The sequence below is a fragment of the Solea senegalensis genome, linkage group LG11, assembly GCF_019176455.1.
Source record: "Solea senegalensis isolate Sse05_10M linkage group LG11, IFAPA_SoseM_1, whole genome shotgun sequence".
Taxonomy (NCBI): Eukaryota; Metazoa; Chordata; class Actinopteri; order Pleuronectiformes; family Soleidae; genus Solea; species Solea senegalensis.
In genome coordinates this window covers 18596000-18619621 of record NC_058031.1, presented here as the reverse complement: position 1 = coordinate 18619621, position 23622 = coordinate 18596000, and the positions used below count along the sequence as shown (strand labels likewise).

Sequence of the window (23622 nt, the reverse complement as noted above, 5' to 3'; positions counted from 1 at the left end):
AACTAATCCTGTGCTCCGAGTTTTTACAAGAAAACAACACAATTATTTGAGTGGGCAGAAGTACTACTTACTACCATTCTCCATAAACTATTAACAAAAATTATTTAACTTCCTCTTTCATAACAATTTACTTTAATTAATTTTCTACATATCAATTTATGGATTAACTTGCTTCCTATTAAGACAATCTTGTCCAGTTTGTATTTATTTTGTACAGACAATGATAACCAACAAAACTGGAGACAAAAAGGTTAGGACACTGTAAAGATCAAGATGACAGCAATGTCGTACAGCAGTTTTCAAATTAATGAGGCCACTCATTATTTAAGAAAGAAAGTAGTTTCTGCAGATGAATATAAATGTAAAACTTTTTTTCCATTTTTAATTGTTATCCAAAATGTATACCAAACAAAAGGTCTTAGACAGTCTCACAGATTTGATGCTCAAGTTTACAGCAGTGCAAACCCGATGCTAATAATTACATGTTAGTTCCTCTATTGCAAAACACTCTAGGCAAATATTTATGCATTTCACTTCTCAGGTATGTCAAATGATTATCTGGGTTGTGCACCCTTACTAGAGTGTTTGACAATGTGACTTATAACCAAACCCTACACATTAGATATTATTCAGATGCAGTTGCAAGACATAAACCGTGTGCATCTGCGCAGTGGCACACTGGCAACATCGTGTTGCGTAACCTAACAACTGTGTCTGACCAATAATGTCTGACAGACTATATTGGTCTTGAAGAGGCCGTGAGTAGGCAGAGCAGGAATGTCCCAGTGAATGGCTGTGTGTCAGCTCTGAGGATTTACAGCTCATGTTTAAGCAGGGTTCAGTGGGTTAAACCTCCGCAACTACTGTTTGCCATCACTGGTTAATCCAGACCATCATTAGCTACCCAGAGCCCCGTTTGTGTGTCAAAGCGAGTGGAGGGGGTGGGATTCACAAAAGAAACTGCACACATATAGAATATAGCAATATACAGTGAAACTTCTGTTGTTTATCAGTGGTGAAACTAAATGTACACTAGATCAGGGACATGAATTTTTCAACATTTGGGTCTATGAGTTATTATATACAGTATAAATGAGTATAAATTATTGAAGCTACTGTAGCTAAGATCAGTTTGATCCAAATCTATATTTAAACATTGAATTATTTAAAATTATAGAGACATACAGAGAATTACATTTGTTTTATCTTTTACTGAAAAATACATGCAACTATGCTTTGCAACTAGTCTAAACATTTCGTATGGTAAATCTTTCATCATTAGAAAAAAAAAAATCACACTACCATTTTTACTTTAAGTCTCTGGATTTATGACAGCTTGTAGCTGCCAAGTACAGTACTATTTTGAATCAGTGATGAAGAAACTTGGCTACAGTGCAGAGTTGTCAGTGTTGACAAATCTACTTTAGTCAACTTGGATGAGGTCTGTTCTAAAAAATACATGACATACTCTCCTACTTTTGTAAAAAGAAAATAATACATTAAGAAGACTCATGACAAATTAATTACTACAAGATCAATTATTACAGGTAGTTATATGAAACATTTAAGAGCATTATGAACAGCAGCAGATTATCACATTTAGGTAACAAATTGTAACCAGATTACACAGATACAAAAATAGCCTTTACTTGCAGCCTTTGTAAATGTCAATGATTCCACAGACAGTTTTGTGATCATAGAAATGATACATTTCACATTTTTAATTGTAGCCTTTCATTACAACCCCCGACACACTGCAAAGAGTTATTATTGATTAATATATCCCAGTAGAGAGCAGGCAGCAGACGCCTCAACGAAGAAGCTCATGTTGAGAAGATTATATCTGAAAGCCTAAACAGTGGAAAAGCATTTCAATGTAAGACACAAACCCAAGACAGTAAGATCAAAATATGACTCATGTGTTGGCTCAGTTGATCTAGTGTCACTTCAGAGCAGCAAATACAAGTACTGTTGCGGTCTCCGGGAGCAAAGGTCTGAATCTCAGCTCGGTGCGTGACAAAATTCATCTTATTAAGTTTGCAAATCACTGTGTAACAAGAAAATGTAGACTTGACATTGATATTTGCTGACATATTTACTTTACTCAACAGTGAAATTTACTGAAACAAATTGAAAGAGGTTACTGTGAACTTCAGATGTATGTTTTTGCTGTTAAAGCAACAGTAATCATAAAGCATACGACAAAGGAACCAAAGTGGCACTGTCAATCACAAAGCAGCTCAGCTTATTTTGACTTTGAGTGAGCGGAAACATGAGACCAGTGAAAGCAGAGACAGGTGAAGTGAGAGGCAGGCACCATCAGAGAGTAAGTAATGATGCTAAATACGAGATGGATTAGTACAGAAGGGAGGGGTACATGACATTTAGAGCAACACAAGACACTATGCCTCTCTGTTGCTGCCATTGTTGTTATTAATTATTTTGACAAAGACATTGCATATATGGAGATGTACTGCTGCCATGCCAGAAAAATAAAATGAACCAGTATCACACCATGACTTAAAAGATGTCAAGTTATAAAAAGGCATGTATATGTATGTATTGTATGTGACAATATTGTCACGTGACATGATACATTATCACATTTCACCATCTCCAATACTATGTACTTGAATACAATGTTATTTGGAGGTTAACAACAGGACAAACAAACAGGCTGAGTTGGCTGATGACTGAACCCTTGCCATGAACAGGACCACAACACAACACACAGACAAACAACCCCAGAACAGAGATCTGACTCAGACCTTACTGGGAGGCAAAAGCAATCTGAGGTGCTTGTACTCTCATGACAAAAGCTGAGGAAGCAGATTATAGGAGAAATTTCACTGATAACTGGGAGATGAATGCATGCGCAGAGGAGAGTGTGATCTGGACAAAGCCTTCCCTGTGACACCAGAGAACTGTCTAGAAGTCTAGCAGGGAGGTTGGGTGGTTGGCTTATGAAGGACCATGGAGACAAACAGGAAATGATTCAAAGGCACTTAAGAGAGTGATAAATGTATTATCCACACTGCTCAAAGTGGATCCATGGAGATACTGCACTGTATATAAGTGGCACAGTAAAAATGCATTGATAATATGTTGGTTAAGTATATGAAGACAAAACTTACAGTATTTACTTGTCATACAATCAAATTTCCATACAGGAAGTGTATTGAGGATGTTTGTATGAAAACTATGTAAACTATGTTTTTCCTGTTTTTATTTTTGTAAAGATGTCTTTTGCCTACTGTTTATGTTTTATTGTTTTCATTTCTAGTATAAACACAGATTATGATTAAATATTCTTAGCTGTGGACCATGGCACTCCTTGGCAGTATATCTTTATTTATCAACTACAGGTGAGGCTGGACTGAGATTTCTATAAACTTTTCACTATAAAACACTTATTCCATTTAATAAAAGGCATGTAACAGAACAAACCGATTTGCCGAGTTACAGCCTAGACTACACAATGTATATTGGGCTGTACATTGAGGCCGACAACAATGTCAAGAGTTGTGATTTAAAAAATAAATGCTGTCATGAAATTTTTTGCTATTTTACAATTCATGCAACCAAATAAACATTTCCAATAACTCCTGATATTTGTTTTATAAGGATCATTACCATGATATGATTTTATAGTTTTAACAATTTACAGTGAACAATAACATCACTATGGTCCATTTCTGTGTCTTGTTACCGATCTGACCAGTTTACACATTTGCAATACCCACAAATACAACCTAACATAGTTTTTGTCACAATCATTGTTATGAAATGCAGTATTTCCCATCTTTTACTTGAATATATTTTTTTAAATATTACACCTGCTGTGTACAATAAACCTCAATCTAGTCACTGTATTTGGGTTACTGTAGTGGGGAACCATTGACAGATTATGGGTATTGTCTGGTGGACAGATTACTTGGGGTATTGTTTGGTGGGGGACACACAACAGCTTCTCCTGAGTGTCTATAAAGCAACTCAGCTTCTTTCTTTACAGTCTTTACATGCTTTCCTCACACCCACCTGTTCTCCTACACCACTGGATCCAGTATGTTATATTAATCAAATTACAGAAGAATTAAAGGATTTTTTTGAGTAAAGAGGAGGGGTTAAAAGAGGTGCAAGGGTCATCCTGCAGCAGGAAACTGGCTGTAGATGAATGGTACTTGTTTCTGCCCTACCTCACCATTCTGGTCAAAGCCTGCAACAGCCGCCTGTCTCAGCAGCGTCAGATCTCAGTAATCCAGCACTGGGCACTGTTACACAAGGGAGGATCAGCACGAGCAAGGAAGATATAGAGACTAAAGGGGGAGGGTGGGGGTGTTTGCAGAAGTGTTACTGGGTTAGACAGAATAGAACAGAGACAGTGAGTGAAATAAAGGAGAAATGGAGTGGTTGCTTTGAAAGAGTGTTAGAGAGAAAGAGAGTAAGTGTAGGGTGGGAGGGAGAGCGAGCCAGGGGCGGAGGCTTTTTAATCTGGGATTTGGTCAAGCGTGCACAGGCCTGATACCAGCACTCATCGGCACTATCAGGCGCCCCCCCACCCCGCCTTCTCTCGTCTCCCACCTCAGATGTATGTGACAGGCACTGGTGGTAGGACAGGTCTACCACCCTTTACTTCCCTCCATCAGTCTCACCTTCTCTCTCTAAGAGGTCAGTGGCTGTCCAGTGGCTGTGCCCCAAAGCTGAGTCTGTGATCTTAATGCTAACAGAGCTTTTTTTGGCTGTAACACAGACCAGGCCAGGCCAGATCTGGGTGCCATGTCTCTGGGAGCTGCAAGGTCCATGTTATCTTGTCAGAGGCTAAAAGCAACAGCTGTGTTGCCAATGCCTGCAGATTACACCTAATCATTCATGGCATAGTTACACCAGATCATAGTGTAGCTCACAAACTTAAACCCTCCAATCCAGCCAATTCAGCAATATGGCATTAGGCACATAATTATGCAAGGGTGGGTTAGAGAAATCTGCATATGAGTGTAAAATACAAAAAAATAACAAATTAACAATTGGAAAAGATACATGTAATGACCCCTGGATTTGTCAACTATGTCAAATGGTGGCAATTAATTGATTTATTTCTCTTCAGGAATTTGAATACAAATCATTAGTTTGTTTGTCATCCCACATCCTTTTTGTTAGTTACTACCCACTTCTACACCAATATAGACAATCAGGCTGTCTAATAATTTAGAGCCAACGGCCTTAATTGAGTGAGTGAGTTTGTGCATCTTCACAATTCCATTAGATTACAATTATCACTTCAACAATTCAGTTAAATTTGACTCCATGATATGTCACGCTCCACCGCATCCTGAATTTCCTATATTAATGCAAATGGCTACTTTTTATATCAATACTGGCTGTGATATGAATACAAACTCACCTGTTATTTATACATTTCTTTACAAATTAAATTGAAATGTTCCATCCTCAAAAAAAAAACAAATGTCCAACATGTACAATAATCATCTGTGTCTGTATCACAGTGCATCTCAGAAAAATGTATTTCAACATCACAAAGGCTAATGGATCTGTGCAACTATGTGTTTAAATTTAGAGATGATGTCAGTATTTCAGTAAGTATTTTTATAGCAATCATTAAGTAGTTGTTGACTAATCACCTGGTAGTGCCAGAACGCCGCTGAGTCATCAGGGTTGACCTAACACCTTCTATGTAACAGTTGTTAAGATACAAAATGAGTCTACTTGGTGAACTGACCAAGCAAACCAATAATGAACAGACCATCATTCATTGGTATCACAAGAGCCAAGCCTCCAGTGTTGCTAAAAATATTATGAGTATTAACTACAAAGTGTAGTGTAAACTACATAAACCACAATGCCTTAAGTTGTATTTGAATTGAATACAGCCAACAAGAATGTTTTCTCTGTTCAATCACTTCATAAAACTGTGGCCTGATATGAAAATGCCTGGTTTGCTCCTCTTAAGCCTCAACACAGCTCCAGCATTGTCACAGGAGAAGGTAAATGATCACCACAAAGCTTCCTATTGTCCCAAAAAAGGGGACTTTTCCCCCATTTGATTGGTGAGAAGAACGAGAAGCTGGAAGTTGGTTTACGTTTCTCAAACCTTCAATCCATAACCTTTAATACTGACATTCTGGTAAAGTGCTTACAGTGATACTGCAATGCACTGTTTGGTTTTTGGCTTTGGTTCCAGTGCTGTCCTTTTCACACAAGACAAATCAAAGAGGACATGTTATTTTTAATTTTGAAGCTCAGTTTCTCTAAATGTCACTTATGCAATCCTGGCTGCAAATCTGCTTTTTTCCCAAGAAGCATTTATGAGATGTGCAGTGAATCATTTGGCTGTCTGCACTGTCTCTGCTCAGGACAGAATACATTTGCTCTTCCTCTTAGTGTGTGTGTTGCTCTGTTTAATAATTAACTTTTAGGGCATTACTCACTAAGACAAGCTAGCAGATACAGGCCTGCTACTTGCTACTTGGGTCTAGAACTGCTTGTGTGTTTACTTAGGTTCAAGTGTTAAATATATGAATGCATTTTTTCCAGTGAAAGTTTTTGTTGATTTAATGACATTGTGTTGATACTACAATACTCGACAAACACCGTTACTGAGGTTTCAAAATATATCTACAGGCCAACCAATTTCAAATAGTGTTTATCTTTATAATATAAGTCATATTAAAAACCTGTTAAATGACAAAATTATCTACAGCAGAATAGATTTTGATTTTTTTTAAGGAGATAGGATCAACATGCCCCTCCAATAAAACCCTATCCATGATTGCTCCCTCCCTCGCCTCCTCAGATCATGACCACAGCAGCAGGAGTGACTCAGGGCTTTCCAAGAATAGGATTCCCTTTGAAAACTACCAGACGCCCTATATTTCCCTTTCTCTGGCCTTGGTAGTGAGAAAGACAAGAGACATGTTTAAAGAAGTGGAGATTTGAAGGAACCAGGTTCCGTCTGATGAGACAGGAAAAGGGGGAATATCCTGGATGTATAACAGGAGTGTGTGATGCAGCTGAGAGCTGCAGGTTGGGCCCCAGGCTGGTTGAGGGGAGACCAATATGCATCCAGCCACAACTCTATCCTCTTACATAATGTCTCAAGTTCAATATAGCTCCAGTTGGCTATTTAAAGCACTCCTGTCTCAGCCCACTGACAAAAAGGTGATATATTTAGTAGCCGCAGTGCAGCATGAAAGCCTCAGTGAGGGATATATCGGTCAAAGGCAAGTCCTAGGGTGTGGATTTTTGGTAATGTTGCTCATATTTTTGGCCCAGTTGACGAGTCAGTGTATTTACATGGGGTCCAAAACTTGCACACACCCCATCACTGAATATTTTATTTCTCTGTGTTGCACCAGCTTAGAAAAATAAGGTAAACAACTAACACAGGCAGTCAATGCACATTGCACATGAAGTATGTTTAACACTTAATCTCTCACAGTATGTAAAAGATAACTGACTGATGCTTTCAGACTAGTTAGACATTTCTTTAAAGAAACCACTAATAACACAGGATATCCATAGTTTTTGACTCTAATTATTTATATGGGGTAAACAGGACTTGTCAAAAAGAGTAGAATTATTGGTAAATAATTACTTACTTATTTAATTAATTAATACTGTGTATTTTTAAACAAAACCAAAACTTTACGGAAAAGTGACACTGAAATTCTCACAGGACTTGTGCCCAGAATGGCAAACCCAGATAAGGAAACAACCCGTGGAGTAATCCTTTGATAAGTGTTCATCATTTCGACTGCTTTACAAAGCACATTTGTCACACAAGAAACTCATTTTTTGAAAATGCAATCCTTTGCACTTTTGCCCAGTAGTATGCATAAGATTAAAATAATGAAATAATCCCTTTTTCATTTTGGATTAAAAGCTGCACTGGAAAAAAAACAACAACATTTATATTAAACATTTAAGTATATTAAACATAAAAATAATATTTTTAAACAATGATGTATTGTTTTAAGCTCTGGTTCACCCACACAATATATCAACACACAACAACTGGGACTTTACAGCCTTTAAGGGACAGCACATTATACCTGTGGTTAAATTAGATATTCAGTCCATAGGGAAATTGTTAGGTATTACAATTATATTATTAACAGCAAATATATAGGGATATCTGTGTAAGATTTTCCTTCTTTCTTTCTTTTTTTTACTATGGGATATTAATGACATATTGTGAACTCCATTTGTGAAGATGAAACCCCCAGAAGTTCAAGTCAAAATATTCTCTGAAGCTTTTTGGACTGCCCCAATTATCATTCATTAAAGATAAACAGTCCTGTGGCTTCTCTTGAGTATTAGACACTTACATTACAGAATTACAGAAATACACATTTTAAGCATAGATTTATCTTGATACAAAGATACAGAAGTAGTTTCTTCTTCCTGGAGCCAGGCCTTAATTTGCACATGGGCCACCCTGTTGCATTCGAGCAGTTAATCTCAAAGACAACTGACAGTTTCCTTAATGGAGACATTAACAATACAAATAGTCTGGATATCACTTGCCTACAAAATGTAAATGTTAATTATTTTGTCATTGAAAATGTCAATTAATTTAAGTTCAATCATTTTTCAGAGCAACTGTAAAATGATTGACAGCTACAGGAGCTAGCTGCTAACCAATATCAACACAACAACCATTTACTCTCACATTCACACCTACGGGCAAATTAGAGTGTCCAATTAACTTGTGCATGTTTTTCGCATGTGAAAGAAAACCCAAGCAGACACTTCTTGCTGTGAGGCAACAGTGGTAGCAACGAACACCGCTGTGTGGCCCACTAATAACATCGCTTACGGTAAAATCTGTACTTAAAGTCATTGTCCATAGAGAAGAGCCACATTCAACAGCAAATGTTTCATTATTAACCCAACAAAAGCTCAGCTTAGATTTACATGGCTCAGTCTGCGACCAATGTCATTCTGCTGTATTTTACGTCCAATATTTGACATTTACCTAGTTAAACATGTTCTGTCTTCAATCAGAAGTACCTTTTTTCATTCAACATTTAAGCATTAAAGACTGTGTAAAGCAAAGGCAGAGTTTCTCCTCTTCACACATAATGTGTTAAAAAATAGGTGCTGTGAACCTATAAAAAAATTACAACTATAGAGTCAAGAACTGTGGAGTAAAGACTAAAAACTGTTTCTCTTCAGTCTTCTGTTGAGAATTTTTCAGGTGTGTCTAAAAATATGACTCGATGCACAGGAAACATAGTTAGCATAACGTGAGCAGCTTACTGTTCACTTGTGAGTCATTTCATGCTGCTCCTACACTAGGGCCTTTGGTTTGCTAACTAGCTGAGATGTCTTTATCCCAAAATCCTGTCTTACCATGATGCAAAAACACACAGCAAAGCTCTGACACTTGAGATTAAATTTGTGAAGATGGGAGAGATGGGAGAGGGAGAAAGAGAGAGAGCAGGACGTCGCTAAACAGTGCTGTGTTTGTGTACAGTATGTTGTTTAAAATGGTGAAAATGTCTGCGTGTGTGTTCAACCCCTACAGTAAGACAAACCCACAACGTTTCAGAGCCATGAATGTTGCTGAATTTTACATGATTTAAAACCTACACTTAGCGACTATTTTAATCATTCAACTTTGGCAAGTGAGTAGCACATTAACCTGTGACGAAATATTTTTCAACACTTTACTTAGTCTTTAAGTAACAATCAGTGGTCATGGACATGTGGAGAAGCCAACGTTACAATTCTGGATGAATAAAAAAAAAGCAAAACAAGTATCTGGAACAGTTGGTTCAGTCCTGGAAATGTAGCCAGTTATCTTATTCCTCCACATGGGCTGTTGTTTTCCTGTTAGCTTATCAAAAATACTGACTCACTCTTCTCAGCTGGTCAAATGAGTTTCAGTGACAGATGACGTGTGCTCCATAAACAAAGGGGAGCAGAGGTGGTTTCCAATAGTGGAAAGTTTGTGATACTACAAAGAATCAACAGGCAGTGTAAAATGGAACAGCAGACTAAAGTGATTGTCCATCAATACCTGTTTCTCTGGGCCAGCAGTTATAATGCTTAACAACTGCTACTGCTACAACAGACAATACAAACCCTTTCTTTGGGACTAAACAGCCACAACATTTTGCTATACATTTTTGGAAATTCCAGCCCAACTCAACATTATGAAGAACCACAATCCTTCTGGGAAACTGAGTGATAATATGATCAAAAGGAGAGCAGGTCCTTCACATCAAGATGGCATGCTCTGTGGTAGTGTTACCCTGTGGTATTTCAGCTCAGGAAGTACAGAGCAAGCCACAGAGCAACAGTCATATAGTGTGTTATTCAGCCACTGACACACCATGGAAACTGGCAGACATGAACAGCCACCATGGGTATGGTTTGGCCCAGGGGCAACTATGGTGATTTAGCGAGAAATTATATTGAGAAAAACTCTCTGTTGTGTAACATTTTATTCACTAGCCCAGCCATTCTTAAACTACAGGGTGTCACGGCCCGGTTTGAATTCAGAAAATCTTCTGCGTCCCATACTAAACTTAATCATATCTCTAATGAGCACACACACTTTCCTTTTTCCGTCTGAAAGCTATTGCTCATCATGTTCAACTCAGCACACAATGCAATGTTCCACTAACTATGATCCCCATTTATAAACGTCAGATAAATTATGAATAATACTACAGTTAAATATGTTACTTCTGATTACCTTTTAAAACTTTTGTAAATGTTTTTTAATTTGTTTTAATTTTTTTTTAAATTACAAAACTGAATTTTTCTTTTTTTGATTACCTCTCATAGCTCACCTGCACTACCATAACAGCCTACCAGGGGGCACATTTTGAGAATCATTACTCTAGCCAATTGAGATTTTAATCAAGAGGAGACCCCCTTAACAACAGACACAACTTTTACCAAACCAGCAATCTGAATTATTGATCTGAAAGTATTTAGTCAAAATAAAAGTAAAACTAAAGGGTAATTTCCCAATAAACTAGTTGATGGGGGCCACTTTAGTGTGCTTTAACATGGAAGTGCAGTTTGATTAAAGTCCCTGTAAAGTGAAAAGAATAACTTTGTCACCTCACAGAAAAATGTGTTTCTAACCACTTTACTAAAGTTGAATGATTAAACTTTGGGTGAGTTGTGTGAGTTCACTGGAGGAGACAAACACACACGTGCACATACATACAGGTTTATATGCTTTAGTGGGACCAAAGTCCACAAACGTCACTGTTTGTCCATGTTTGTACAGAATATAAACATAAACACACTGGTATCAAACTTCCTGTTCACCAGACATGTACAGATGCTTACTATAACCCCAGCGCATCATCGAGCCATATTTTAGACACGCATAAAAAATTCCGAACAGCAGACTCCACCAGACTCTCTACTCCTCCACTATTTTCTGACATAGTATATAATGAGTAAAGTGGAGAATCTGTGTATTTGCTTTACAGGGACTTTAACCCATAGACAAAGGGGACCATCAAATTGGAAAAGACAATGTGTTTCTGATGATTTATCTACATTTTATTGATAATTAATGACAAAAAATATTTTGCATATCAAACAGCAAAAACTTGAAAACTAATAAAAAGGTGAGTGATGCAAAACTGTGCATGGATGTTTCCGGAAACAAGTAAGACATGCTAAGACCAATTATTCTGGTAATGTTGCGTGTTATTTAATAACCCTAACCTTGGCTGCCTTTACTGTTTCTGAACTCCCTTTGATGTACCACTCATTAAGCCATATCCAGCCGGATTCTAATATGAAAAATGTCATTTGCTAAATAACATGGCCTTAATTCAACAGTCTTTGTTCAGAGGAGAGAAAAAAAGCTTTTGTGTATTGTGAAGCTGGACTAAAATCAGTAGGCTGGCCTTTTGACCTCAAAATCTTCACCATTGCAGCTTTACTTACCAAATGCAATCACGATGTAATAGTCACATGAAAAACATAATCAGATATTAAACACATGTGCAATCTTTTCCACCCTTATAATGGCAGTCTATTTGTATCAGCTGTAAACTTTAAAATGTGCCAACTCTGCATTTTCTCAAATCCACTACAGCCATAATAGTCAAGACTAAAGCTGACTGCTGGAGTTTACATTTCAGAGGTCACCTTGTAGTGAAATCTGCACCCTTACCCTAACAGTTGTTTCCCTTACATGGACTAATAGTTATGATAAGCACCAGACTTTAAATATTTGTTTTATACTGCACAACTTCACGCATCACACTAAAAAAAACCAACACTCTGATTACTTCTTATTCATTATCTATCTAAAGTGCCGGGAAAGGGTCATTTAATTTAAAATCTGATATTTTATGAATCACTAATACAAAATCTTAGTCATTTATGGCACACTGTATTTATTAATTTATTGTATTCAGCAACCCCTGACTCCTCATATACTTAACTGGTCAATGTTTCAGTGAGGTCTAAAATCATTAGTAGTCTACAGATGTACATTACACATGGTTAATAATACATTGGAAGAGGACTATGGTATTGTTGTGATAGTAGGCAGAATACACACAACATTATTAATATGACTACAAGTACCAGTCAGAACTAGTTCAAGTGATAGAATTAAGGTCCAGGATACACTACAGTCGACCACCAACTCAGGACAAACAGATCATTTCACACTGATATTAAACAGTTCATGCTAATAATTATCATTATACGTTCCAACTAACAATAAGAAGCACTGGGCATACTATTAAGGACACCTGGTCAACTGTTTGTGCAAATATCTGAAAACACAATATGTTAAACCTTGAAGCACATGGGCTACTAACAGTAGACGGTCACACCAAGAAGTGTAAGTGTATAAGTGTACCTAATAAAGTGTCACTTGATTTGCTGTGTTCTCAACAACAGATTTCACTAAAATTCCCTTTAAAATGTTGTTATGTTCCATACAATGTGTGGGGGTTAGATTCACAGGAAGCTGTAGGCCAGTTTCCTGCACTGAACACACACAGGTTTGTGCAGCTATTCTTCTTAGGACACTGCATTGACCTCCATTCATTTAGACAATTTCCCTAACACAATCAACCCTAAACTTAAACACCTCAGAGATGAGGTTCTGCCTCAGTAGGAACTGGTTTTGGTCTTCTTGAGGACTACTGGTCCTGATAAGGTCAGTGTTTATGTCAGAAAAGGTCCTGAAGAAGTAACACACACACAGAGAGAGAGAGAGAGAGTAGGACAGACACAGAAATAGACTGGGGGAGTGTAAAGACTTCTCAAAGCTACAACGTGTTGTGTGTGTGTGTGTGTGAAAATAATGATATTCATATTAAATGTAAAGTAAGCTCAGACACATGTCACACCATTCACAGACACATAAAGTTAATTAACGTGAATGAACACATTCCCTCTGCAACAACAAGACCAGCAGCAGCTAAATCAAATTCAATTCAATTCCGCGTTCCCGTCAACTTCACTTTCGTACTTTTGACACAGTAGTTTAAATAACTTAAGACTAATTTAAAATAAACTTGACAGCAAAACAAAATGAAGTTCCCTTGAAAGATATTCAAAATACGAGGCGGCGGCGACAAGTGTCTTCGTTAACTGTTCCCTGAGAGTGTGGGACGAGAAAAGTTGAGACTCCGCTGTTCAGCCTCAGCTCAATCTCATCAGCACAGTTGTGTGAGTGTGAGACACTGCTGCTCGTTACGTGTTCCGCTCAAACTAAAAACAACACTTTAAACAAACCACGCTCGTCATTACCTGCGAGATGTCATCGCAGTCTCTGAAAGCTGTCAATTGTCCTCAATAACGGTCCCCGCTGTCTCTGCCTCCTCTGAGCCGCTGTGAGTGTGAGAGCTGGTGAACCTGACTGTTCAGCTGCACACAAGTACTGACATCACTTCCGGTTATTACCTTCACAACAAAGGTCGTGTTTGTGGGTTTAAAGGTCCAGTAAGAGGTGTGTTGTTATGATACAAAACTATACTAAATGCTACCCATCAGTACGATTGTATCAGTGTTTAAGTGCTTTTCTTTTGGTTTCTGTTGCGTCAGAATAAGCCCTTTGTTTATACTTTCGTTAAGGGCCTTCATTTAAGCAGGCCACCATCTTGTGCCACCTCAACCTCAGCCCAAAAGGACAAACCCAACACAGCGTGTTTCGTGGAGGGGTTTCATTGAGTTTCATATTTTATATATGTGGCATTCAAAGTGTTTTGACAGTCAAAGCAACGAAAAAACAAAGGAAACCCAGGAACATGAAAGACAACATCAGGTCACTCAGAATAACAAATGTTAAAAATAAATAACAGTACAAGGGAATTAAAGGATGAAACAATGGAAAGACGTCACACGAAAGCAAGTAAGAGCAAATAAAAGAATAAAGATAATTAAAGAAAAGACGTTAAAAACATAAAAGATTATCATATCACAAATAGAGTGATATGTTTGCGTGATTTAAAAGAATCTGTGAGCCTCATCTCCTCCTGTTGTTTGTTCCAGAGTCGAGGGACACCGACGGCAAATCATGGTTTATAAAAACACATCACATCTCGTCACATTGACAAAACAATCACAACTCACAAACTTAAATTACTTGGTCTTTTCATATTAATTCCAATACTTTTATTTTGCATGACAACCTGCTTTTCCTGTCCTGTTCTGACTGACTCCTGCTAACTTGATGCAACCTTGAGAAAACTGTCAAAGTTCTTATTGACATATTCAGGTTAATAACAGAAGCTCCATGACCCCACAGTCACTGAAAATGTGCCTATAAATAGATCACTACGTCCTCAACTCTGATTGGCTGACTCAGGTTTGAGTCTGAACACAGAGGTTGAAACATGAAAGAAAGCTTTGTTAAATGTTTTCTATAAGTAGTTTCAACATTTCAACAACATAATGAAATACATGACATAAAGTACATGTCCCTATACGGAGGCTGTTATGTCACCAAATACTCTGAACATATAGATAAATATATGTTCAGTTATATGTGTATATGCTCACTGGCCACGTTATTGGGTACAAAGGAACACCAAATAAAGTAGCTTTGATGTCTTGTGTGTTCAGAGATAATATTATGCAAACTGTGTGTGTAATAAGTGGTTATTTAAATTACCGTTGTCTCAACATTGCATCATTCTCTATAAACGGTGGCGATGGCTTTGTGTGAAAATCCCAGCAGATTAGTTGTTTCTGAAATAATCTATATTTACAGTCATTTAAGTCCCTTCTCTTCTCCATTCTGATGCTCACTTTGAACGTCAGCAGGTCGTTGCTACCATGCGATGGGCTGACTAGATATTTGAGCTAACGTGCACTTGAACAGGTGTTCCTAATAAATTGGTATATTTTCATAAATGCAAATGTAATGTATGTGCATACATTACATTTGCATAGAGATATTAACTGGTTAACAAAAACAAAGTAGCATTCAAACCTATATCATAATGCAAATAGGCAGTATTTTCACTTATAGTAGAGAGCAATAAAAATAAAACAAGGCTAGTTCTCAACATTAATTCAATTATTTTGCCCATTGATTGATGTCCCTGAGGCTTAATAGTAATGAACATATGTAAAAGGCTAAAGTCATTAAAATGATTGTGTGAGTATGGTCACAACAGGAGGACGGACTTCCAGCTCAGAAGGAAGTAAGAGAGTCAGAGCAACGCTGACGTCACCAGCCTGTGGTTATCAGTCCTGGTTAATCTACTGGGGGATGGATGGGCTTATGCAATTGTCTGTAAGCCCACAGGCTTCATGTCTATGGATTTGCTTTCCACTATTTGACCTAATGTGCTGCTGGAGCCTACAGACAAACACTGAAATGATGGAGTGGGGATTTCTTCTCTCTGTGGAATTTCTCTGTGCCAAATGCAATGTGCTTCAAGCAGGATAGATGGGATTGAACATAGGCTTTATTGTTTGGGTCTGCTGAGCAGTTACACTGATCCTGTTGCAGAGTGGGAGGACATTAATGTGTGATTGAAACATTGTGGATATTGACAAAGATGGAAACAAACAGCTGCACGAACATTGACTGTCTAATATTATATGTGATTGATACAAGACGTGTAGACGGGGAAACAAAACCATTATTATCATTTATTGGTTGGTGTGGTTGAGGTGCCTTTTGGTTTAAATGAAGATGGACTGTGGGTCTGTCTCACCCATGGTAACCAGACTCTCTGCTGTGAGGTAACCTACATGTATATTAGCTTAAAAAAACACACATTGCTTTCTAACAATGACATTTTGTCAAAAATGACTGTACACCTGACGCATTATTGTGAAAGTTTATTGATAGATTGTTGTACCGAACAAAAAACAATTGGACAAGTGAGGATTTCTGACAGCTGTGTTTGGATGTCATGGAGAGAGTGCGTTAGTAAATATATTGTCTCGTAATTAATCTGCCAAAACCCACTGGTATGCTCATTAAAAGAGATGAAGAATAATGCCACAGATTTGTTGCCGATGGAAATTTATGACCAGGTTTCCAAACAGCAACGTTCACTTTTTTTATTATCACAATGCACAGTGATGTCCTGTTGAGTCTGTGAGGGACAAATAGACTCAAGAAGACAAAGCCTGCTTTCCCACCCAGGGGAATGGAAACAAGGAAGTCCAATCTACCCTGAGGTGGCTGCTTCGATGGAATTGTGGCCTTTGACCCCTTTTGCCTTGAGACTTGCAAATGTGTCTGTACAAAGCCTGGAAAAAAAATGGAAAGGGAAACAAAGAGGACTTATACTGGGAGTGATGCAGCTGGACAGCTGGAGGAGCCTTGATGAGAGAAAGAACTTTTATTACCATTTGGACATAAAAAGCTGTGAGAGAGGAACTTTGCTTCACAAAGGGAATGGTGTATTGCATGACTTGGGGATAAAATCGGATGTTGAGGGAGTAACGGTCTAAACCGCTCTTCAGAGCTCATTTGCTGGTTTTCAAAAAACAGTTTTTACCATCACCAATGATGTCATGGTCTCCACTGAGCTTTTTGGCCTATATTTGACTCAGGTTGGATGATTTGATGAAATTTCATCCCAAAAGAGACCTAGAGTGTGTTGTATAATTCAAAAATCCACTTCGACCAAAGGAAGTGACTGCTTTTCCCTGATGTGTGTTAAAAAAAAGAAAGAAAGAAAAATCTGGCTAATTCAGAGCTCCGGCAGCTTCTTTCAAAGGCAGGCAGTTGCTCAACGCATGAATCAAAATGAGCTTTCTGTGTGTCCTTGGTTCTGTGAATCCAACGTCCCCCAAAAGACATATTTCACTCTGAACTGTCTCAACCCTCCAGCTCCCCCGAGAGCAGCCGAAGCAGTAAACCCTCTCTTTCATTATTTAGTTATATATTTGGATGTCATATTTTGTTTTGTTTAAAAATCCCCACAAGACCCTTTAATCAACCTACTTACACTAATTAACTTGAAAACAATCTTTCCCCAGAAGGATCCCTCAGTGGGCAAAACCATTTAATCTGCACCATTTCATGGAATTTTAATTAACTAAACACAAGATACAGTGTCCTTCACTCACTGTCATTAGCAGGGAATAAATTAAACTCATTACATCTCAGACTTAATGAAAAATGCTCGGGACAGATGCAGGATGTGCTGAATGATGTAAAACTGTGTGCACCTCCATTTTTCCTCTTGAAATCATGAGTTTCAATTAGCAGCAGGATACCAGAGATTGCTGAAAGTGATTTGAATGATAAGAAGCAAATATCACTATAGCCAGAAATGCTGTGTCATGATGTGCGTGTGAAGGAGTGATAGCTGAAATTGCTTTTGCTTTAGAAAAACACTTTGTCATCGACACTTCAATCAAAAAATGTGAGCTGAAACCTCACTTGAAGACATAAAAGAGACGGAAGTGTTGAATTGTGATTGCCTTGATAAACATGTATGTGTCTGGAAGCTAATGTGGTGTGATTTAAAGGAATACTTCACCCATTTGCATTTAGTTTTGTATTACTAGAATAGGGGTAGTATTTTTAAAAGCATGTGCAGTTTTCCCCTGAGTTGGGAAATATATTCTTTTCTTTGTTATGTGCCCACCAGTGACACTTGGTCGTGTTAGCATACCTGTTAGCAAAGATGGCGGACACTGGGAATGAGGTCCTGTCCCCCTACAAGTGTCACCTGTGGGCACGTACCAAAGAAAAGAATTAAGATATTTCTCGACTCAGGGGAAACTAAGGTTGGGAAGCACAAGTTTTTAAAACTACTACTCCTATTCTAGTAATACAGCGCTAAATGCAAATCAGCGAAGTGTTCCTTTAAGACATCGACACAGTCAAAAGAAGAATATTTTATATGTTAAATTTTAGTTGTTCAAATACTCCTTGACAGGCTCTCTTCCATTAGCTCTTTTAGGTTCTAGAGATTTTATATCAGCATTATATTATATTAAAAATATTAAAAAAATCTAATTCACATCACACTGCAATCACATTGCCAAGAAAGAAAACTTGATCTCAATAATCCTGCAAATCCTTGACAAAATAAAGTTCCAATTGTGTTTGTCTTTTAGGGACAACTATTACCACACAATAATCAAAGACCAAATATAACAATGAATTAATTTGAAGTCCTGTCTGTGTGTCTATATATATATATATACATATATTATTCATCTGTGTCATAGAGCCTCATTGTTGTCTAAGGACTGTTAAAATACATCAAAGGTCCACATTGTTGGACTGGGTGTCATGCTCCTTTATTACCACAAACATGATAAAGAACTGTTGACAAAAGGTCAGCAAACTAGTCCCGTCTCGACCTTACAACTGCCTCATAAAGTCTCACGTCAGAAGTTCTTCCTCAGGGCGTTGGTGGACAGTCTGGAGGAAGCTAATAGGCCTGAGATTTTTGTCTTTCCCAGTACACTCTCCAAGGTCTGGAGTCATGTTCAACGTTGACACTGATTATCTTGCCACAAACACTATCTTGGTGCATACATGTATTTGCTCAGCCAAATATTCATATTGCATATTCATCCATAGCTCCAAGAAATAATTGAATTACTCCCGGGTTGAAAAGCAACCGTTTGGCACTTATTTATTTATGATATTTTGTTGTCCGTAAACATTCTCCTGAGGAGTTTGTCGGTGAAGTATTTCTTTTATGTCTGTAAAATGGCACTCACTGTCAAATCATATATGTCAAGGCCTCATTCGGGAACCTGAGGACGACGTCCATTTTTAACTCAGTCTAAGTGTTAAGACCCCGATGATGACAAAATCAAGATGGCCGACAAGACTGGGCTCCATTTGGTTGACATTTTATTTCATGGTGGTAGGAACACAAGACAAAGGTCATAGAGTTAGTAATGTTCAGGTCATGCCACTCTTACTCGGTGCACTGCCCTTTTGAGAAGGTTTGCGCAGTGAGACAGTAGTTTACAGAGGTCAGACATGGAGGGCCATCCTCATGTAGACATAAATAAGAAAAAGAAAATAGATTCAAAACAGTAAATAGAGGATTTATTTCTGTAAAAAGCTAAAGGGGACGTTTGCATAGGTCCCCTGGGATTTTTTTTTTTGTATATGAGCATTATTACTAATATAATTATTATTATTATGCTTTACTCATTGACATTATGGGGATGAGGCTAATACACTGACTAAAGTAAGGAAACAGTTACATGGACGATGTATTTGTCACCTGCTCAGAGTCGAGGTGACGGGTTTTTAAGGCAATTCATAGTTTCCACCCAAACCATAGACTGTTATTGTCATTACTGTTCTCGAGTCCAACCAAATACACAAGAACATCTCCTGTATTAAGCGTTACCACCTGAATGGGTCAACTTTGAACAGTGCAGTAAAATAAGACCAGTCTAAGGTTTACAGAGTGAGTGCTGGAACTTGAATGTGTCTTGAGACACCAGAGAAGGGCTTCCTGCTCTGGTGTGGACACTTGATTACACACAACACAGTTACAGCTCTAGGGCTTTCCCTCCCCCATGTACATTAAGTATATCATTGAGTAGGTGAAGAGACAAGTCAGACGTGGTTCCAGTGTATATTACTAAAAACATAAACCTCCACAGATCACACATTTTGCTAAATTTACACTTAGAAACTGCAGGGCTGTACAAAAACAGTTTGCTTGATGATTAAAGAAAGGGAACAAAAGAGGATTAAAAAAAACAAACAAACAGCACAAGACCATTGATACTCAACCACAAACAGGCATGATTTTGTCTTAGAATATTGCCAAGGTTCTCATATCAAAACAAGAAGTGTCTTTCAGTCAGTCAACACAGCTTATTGTGGTTCAGCAAAGAAGACTCCACTTTGCATCAGTTGAAAGTTATAGAATTCGCACTAGTAATATAAACTCATGCGTTGCTATGTTAATTTGCAAGTCGTGTAGGATTATGCATCTTTTCCCATTTTTGTGGCTGTTATGGCTTCAAAAGGTCACAACAACATCACAGTCTCTCTCTCTCAACAGCCAAAAATATAAGACTCTTCCAGGAATGTTCAAATATGAAAAGAAATTAACGCCTCAGACGGAGGTTGTTGTTTTTTTTTAAGCATTTTGTTTAAGTTGACTGGTGTCTGACATAACATTTCCAAGAGTAGTACAGTCACTCTCTCAATGATAACATCTCTCCCTTTGTCTCCTTTTGTCTGTCCTTTTCTTCAGTCCTTGCTCTCCTTAAGGTCAGATACGGTAACAACTCTTCGCCTTATGCACCATTCAAGGTCCTGCAAAACCAACTGCTCCCAAGAAAAATAACAAACAAAGACCCAACAAAAGCTACAGGGAATGAACGAGCATAAAACATTGCTCGTCTCTGTGTTTTTTTGAAATTACATGAGTGGAAATAAGACACAAATGAATCTGTTTACGTCATTGCAAAAAAAGACAAAACAAAACAGTGGCACTTTTTTCTAATTATCTAGTTTTGTGGAACACAATGGGGAACAAAAAAAAATCTTTACTAACAAAACCCAGATTCAAACCAACACTGCAGAAGTGCATGCATTTATAGTGGTCATCAATAATTCATATGCTGATTGTAAAACAGAACGCACAATAGTGGATGAGAAGCACAGTTCTCCAATGAGAACCCATCTTACATATTCACAGTCTCAGGTATTATTTATATATTCTATATTTATAACATTTATTCATGTTTATGATTAATGTCTTGACTTATGACTAATGATATGCGAGTCATTGTGGAACACAGCACTCTCTCTCTCTCTGCCATGTCAGCTTGCAGTGTTAGTGAGTCATATTTCAAAACTTTCTTTTCTTTTTTAGGGCGCTGTGGGGTTGATCGAGTAGTTTTGACTCTGTACTTTCTCACCGTAGCAGCTTGACTGATATTTGAAAAGTCCCATTACTTACATATAGTGGGCTACCAGGGCTGAATACAGAGTCATGATGGTAGATGTCAGCTGGCTGCACCATTGAACAACTGCACACAGCAGCTACTGCACACACTGCATCCTGCTCTCGCGGGGAATGTATCTATATGGTCATAGGTGTGTAAGCCATGCTTGGGGAATGTGGACGATAGTGATGGCACCAAGACAAGGCAGCAACCAATGATCACCAGCAAAGTCCACCAGTGTTCAAGTCATGGGCGAGGAAACACCGCTTTTTTGTTTCTCCTAAGTTGGCGTTTGTTTTAAAACAACAAAACTGACAATAAAATATCTCCTTTTCGCAGAGATGCCTGTTTTTTGAAAAAGAAAAAAAAAAAAAAAAGACAGAAAGAGGAAAAAGAGCCAGGCGCAGAAAAAGAAAATGAAGAACAGAGGAGCAGATTTAAAAACAAAAGAACAAAATATATAAAACAAAAATTAAAACAACATATTAATTTTCTTTCCATATAAAAAGCAATGAAAAGTATACAAAAATAGAAAATAATTACAGCAGGAGACATGAGCGCTATGGAGGGAGAGGGAGCGGGTGTCGGGAGGGTTTTCTCTTTTTTCCCATTTCTCTCATCGTTTTGTCTCTGCTGGGTTATTTGGCGGCAGAACAGTGTAGTATTTGGGGGCTGTTTAAGGCGTCCTCCACCAGGTGGAGCTCCACGCCGTCCACCACCACGTCTTTGATGCAGCCAACAAAGCCGGTGCTGTAGGCCTTAGGCAACCGACGGGCCACTGCTAGCTCCTCCAGACCACCTGATGGGAGACAGAGGATAAATAAATCAGAATGACCCATGTGAGCATCACACAATCACAACGCCAATCTGAGGCGGGGCAGACTGTTACCTGCTACAGCAGCAGCTGGTTTTATGTATTTTAATGAAGGGTTGCCAGGTTGCTGAGGTTACAGAAGGTTGTTTTGACCTGTTTTGCAAACATGACAAGGGCCTAAACTCTGAGATTATAAATAGTTACATGATTTATTTTTGCTGTGCAACAAAAGGGCCTTCACATAATGAATTAGGAAGTTGAAATGGATGCATTTACTTTTAATGTGGTGGCTCATTTGTGTAGAGTAAATGTATGCAGAACAAAGAGCAACACCCGGGGTGGAGCAGGAAAAATGGAAGATTGGTCACCACATTCTCTGAGCTGTATTTTATTTATAATAAAACACTGCGTCTTATCATACTAGGCCATTTCTGGACTTAGGTGAAATAACTTTTTAGGGTTAAACTCAACAACACATTTAGCATAATAGCAATTGATGCTGTTGGGTTTTAAAAGCACTGTGACAGCAATAACATAATGAGCTCTTGTTGGTGCTGGACTGGTTTAGATTGACTCAACAAGCAGACCTGGCAACCCTGATTACCTAAGTTATTTAGCATAAAAGCAGTGTTATGTTTAGTCTTCTGTAGCACATGTTTTATATGTTTTATAAGTTTTAAAGTCAAGTGTACATCTATAGATGCATTCATGACATCATGATTTTCTCAACTCTTTCAGAGAAAACAGAAGAGATGATACAACTCTGTGTGACCACTAAACCGAGCTTGTATGTAAAATCCATGGAGTCTGACGCTTTAAAAATCCAACACCAGGAAAAGGGTTTGGATTTCACAACAAATGAAACCTGTAAATGTGATCAAAAGACCTGAAACATATTTGTGTATAGCAGTCACTTCATCTTGACAGGTTGCATTAAAGGCTTTGACTTTTTATTTATTTATTTTAGGATAATGACACCATGGTCCTGTCATGTTCATCATGACAGGATGACACTTTATTTGTCAAACCACTGTGATCAAAGAGGAAGGATTCCTGCTGGAAACTACGCCGATGAAGATGAGGGAGAGATTATTCTATTATGTAGGCTTGTAGCGAAAACATTTTTTTAGTGAACTGACCCTTTACAGTATCTGTGAACCAGATATAAGCCGACTCAATTGTGTCATTATTAATAAGTCGAAAACTTCAGATGAAAATATCATGGATTTGTGCTTCACTTGCTCCTCCATTTCAAATCACCCAAGCCCACCTTTATTTCTTTTTTTTTTTTTCAATGTAATTCTTTTTGGAGACTTGATGACCTAATTGCAGGGTGTGTGATTCTCATTTTCTTTCTTGATAGTGTTTTGAGCTACTATTTGAGCCAGGACACCCAAAGTAGTCATTAGTGTCTTTCTCACTAAATCAGCATG

At 38.0% G+C, this 23622-nt stretch overlaps 2 protein-coding genes across 10 annotated transcripts in view; both read right to left on the bottom strand.

Moving 5' to 3' along the window:
• Positions 1 to 13885, bottom strand: part of ptpn11b (protein tyrosine phosphatase non-receptor type 11b) — a 32692-nt gene extending 18807 nt beyond the window's left edge. For 2 of the 3 annotated variants that reach the window (XM_044037685.1, XM_044037686.1), the window contains exon 1: positions 13771 to 13885. In XM_044037685.1, the coding sequence (XP_043893620.1) occupies positions 13771 to 13784 (14 nt within the window). In that variant the 5' untranslated portion in view covers positions 13785 to 13885. Of the gene's footprint in view, positions 1 to 4196; positions 4435 to 13770 lie in introns of those variants that run through there. The other variant, XM_044037687.1, reaches the window with a different exon arrangement.
• Positions 13886 to 19289: 5404 nt separating this feature from the next.
• agrn (agrin) overlaps positions 19290 to 23622 on the bottom strand; it is a 226242-nt gene continuing 221909 nt past the window's right edge. For all 7 annotated transcript variants that reach the window (XM_044037208.1, XM_044037210.1, XM_044037211.1 and 4 more), the window contains one exon: positions 19290 to 22174. In XM_044037208.1, the coding sequence (XP_043893143.1) occupies positions 22014 to 22174 (161 nt within the window). In that variant the 3' untranslated portion in view covers positions 19290 to 22013. The remainder of the gene's footprint in view (positions 22175 to 23622) is intronic.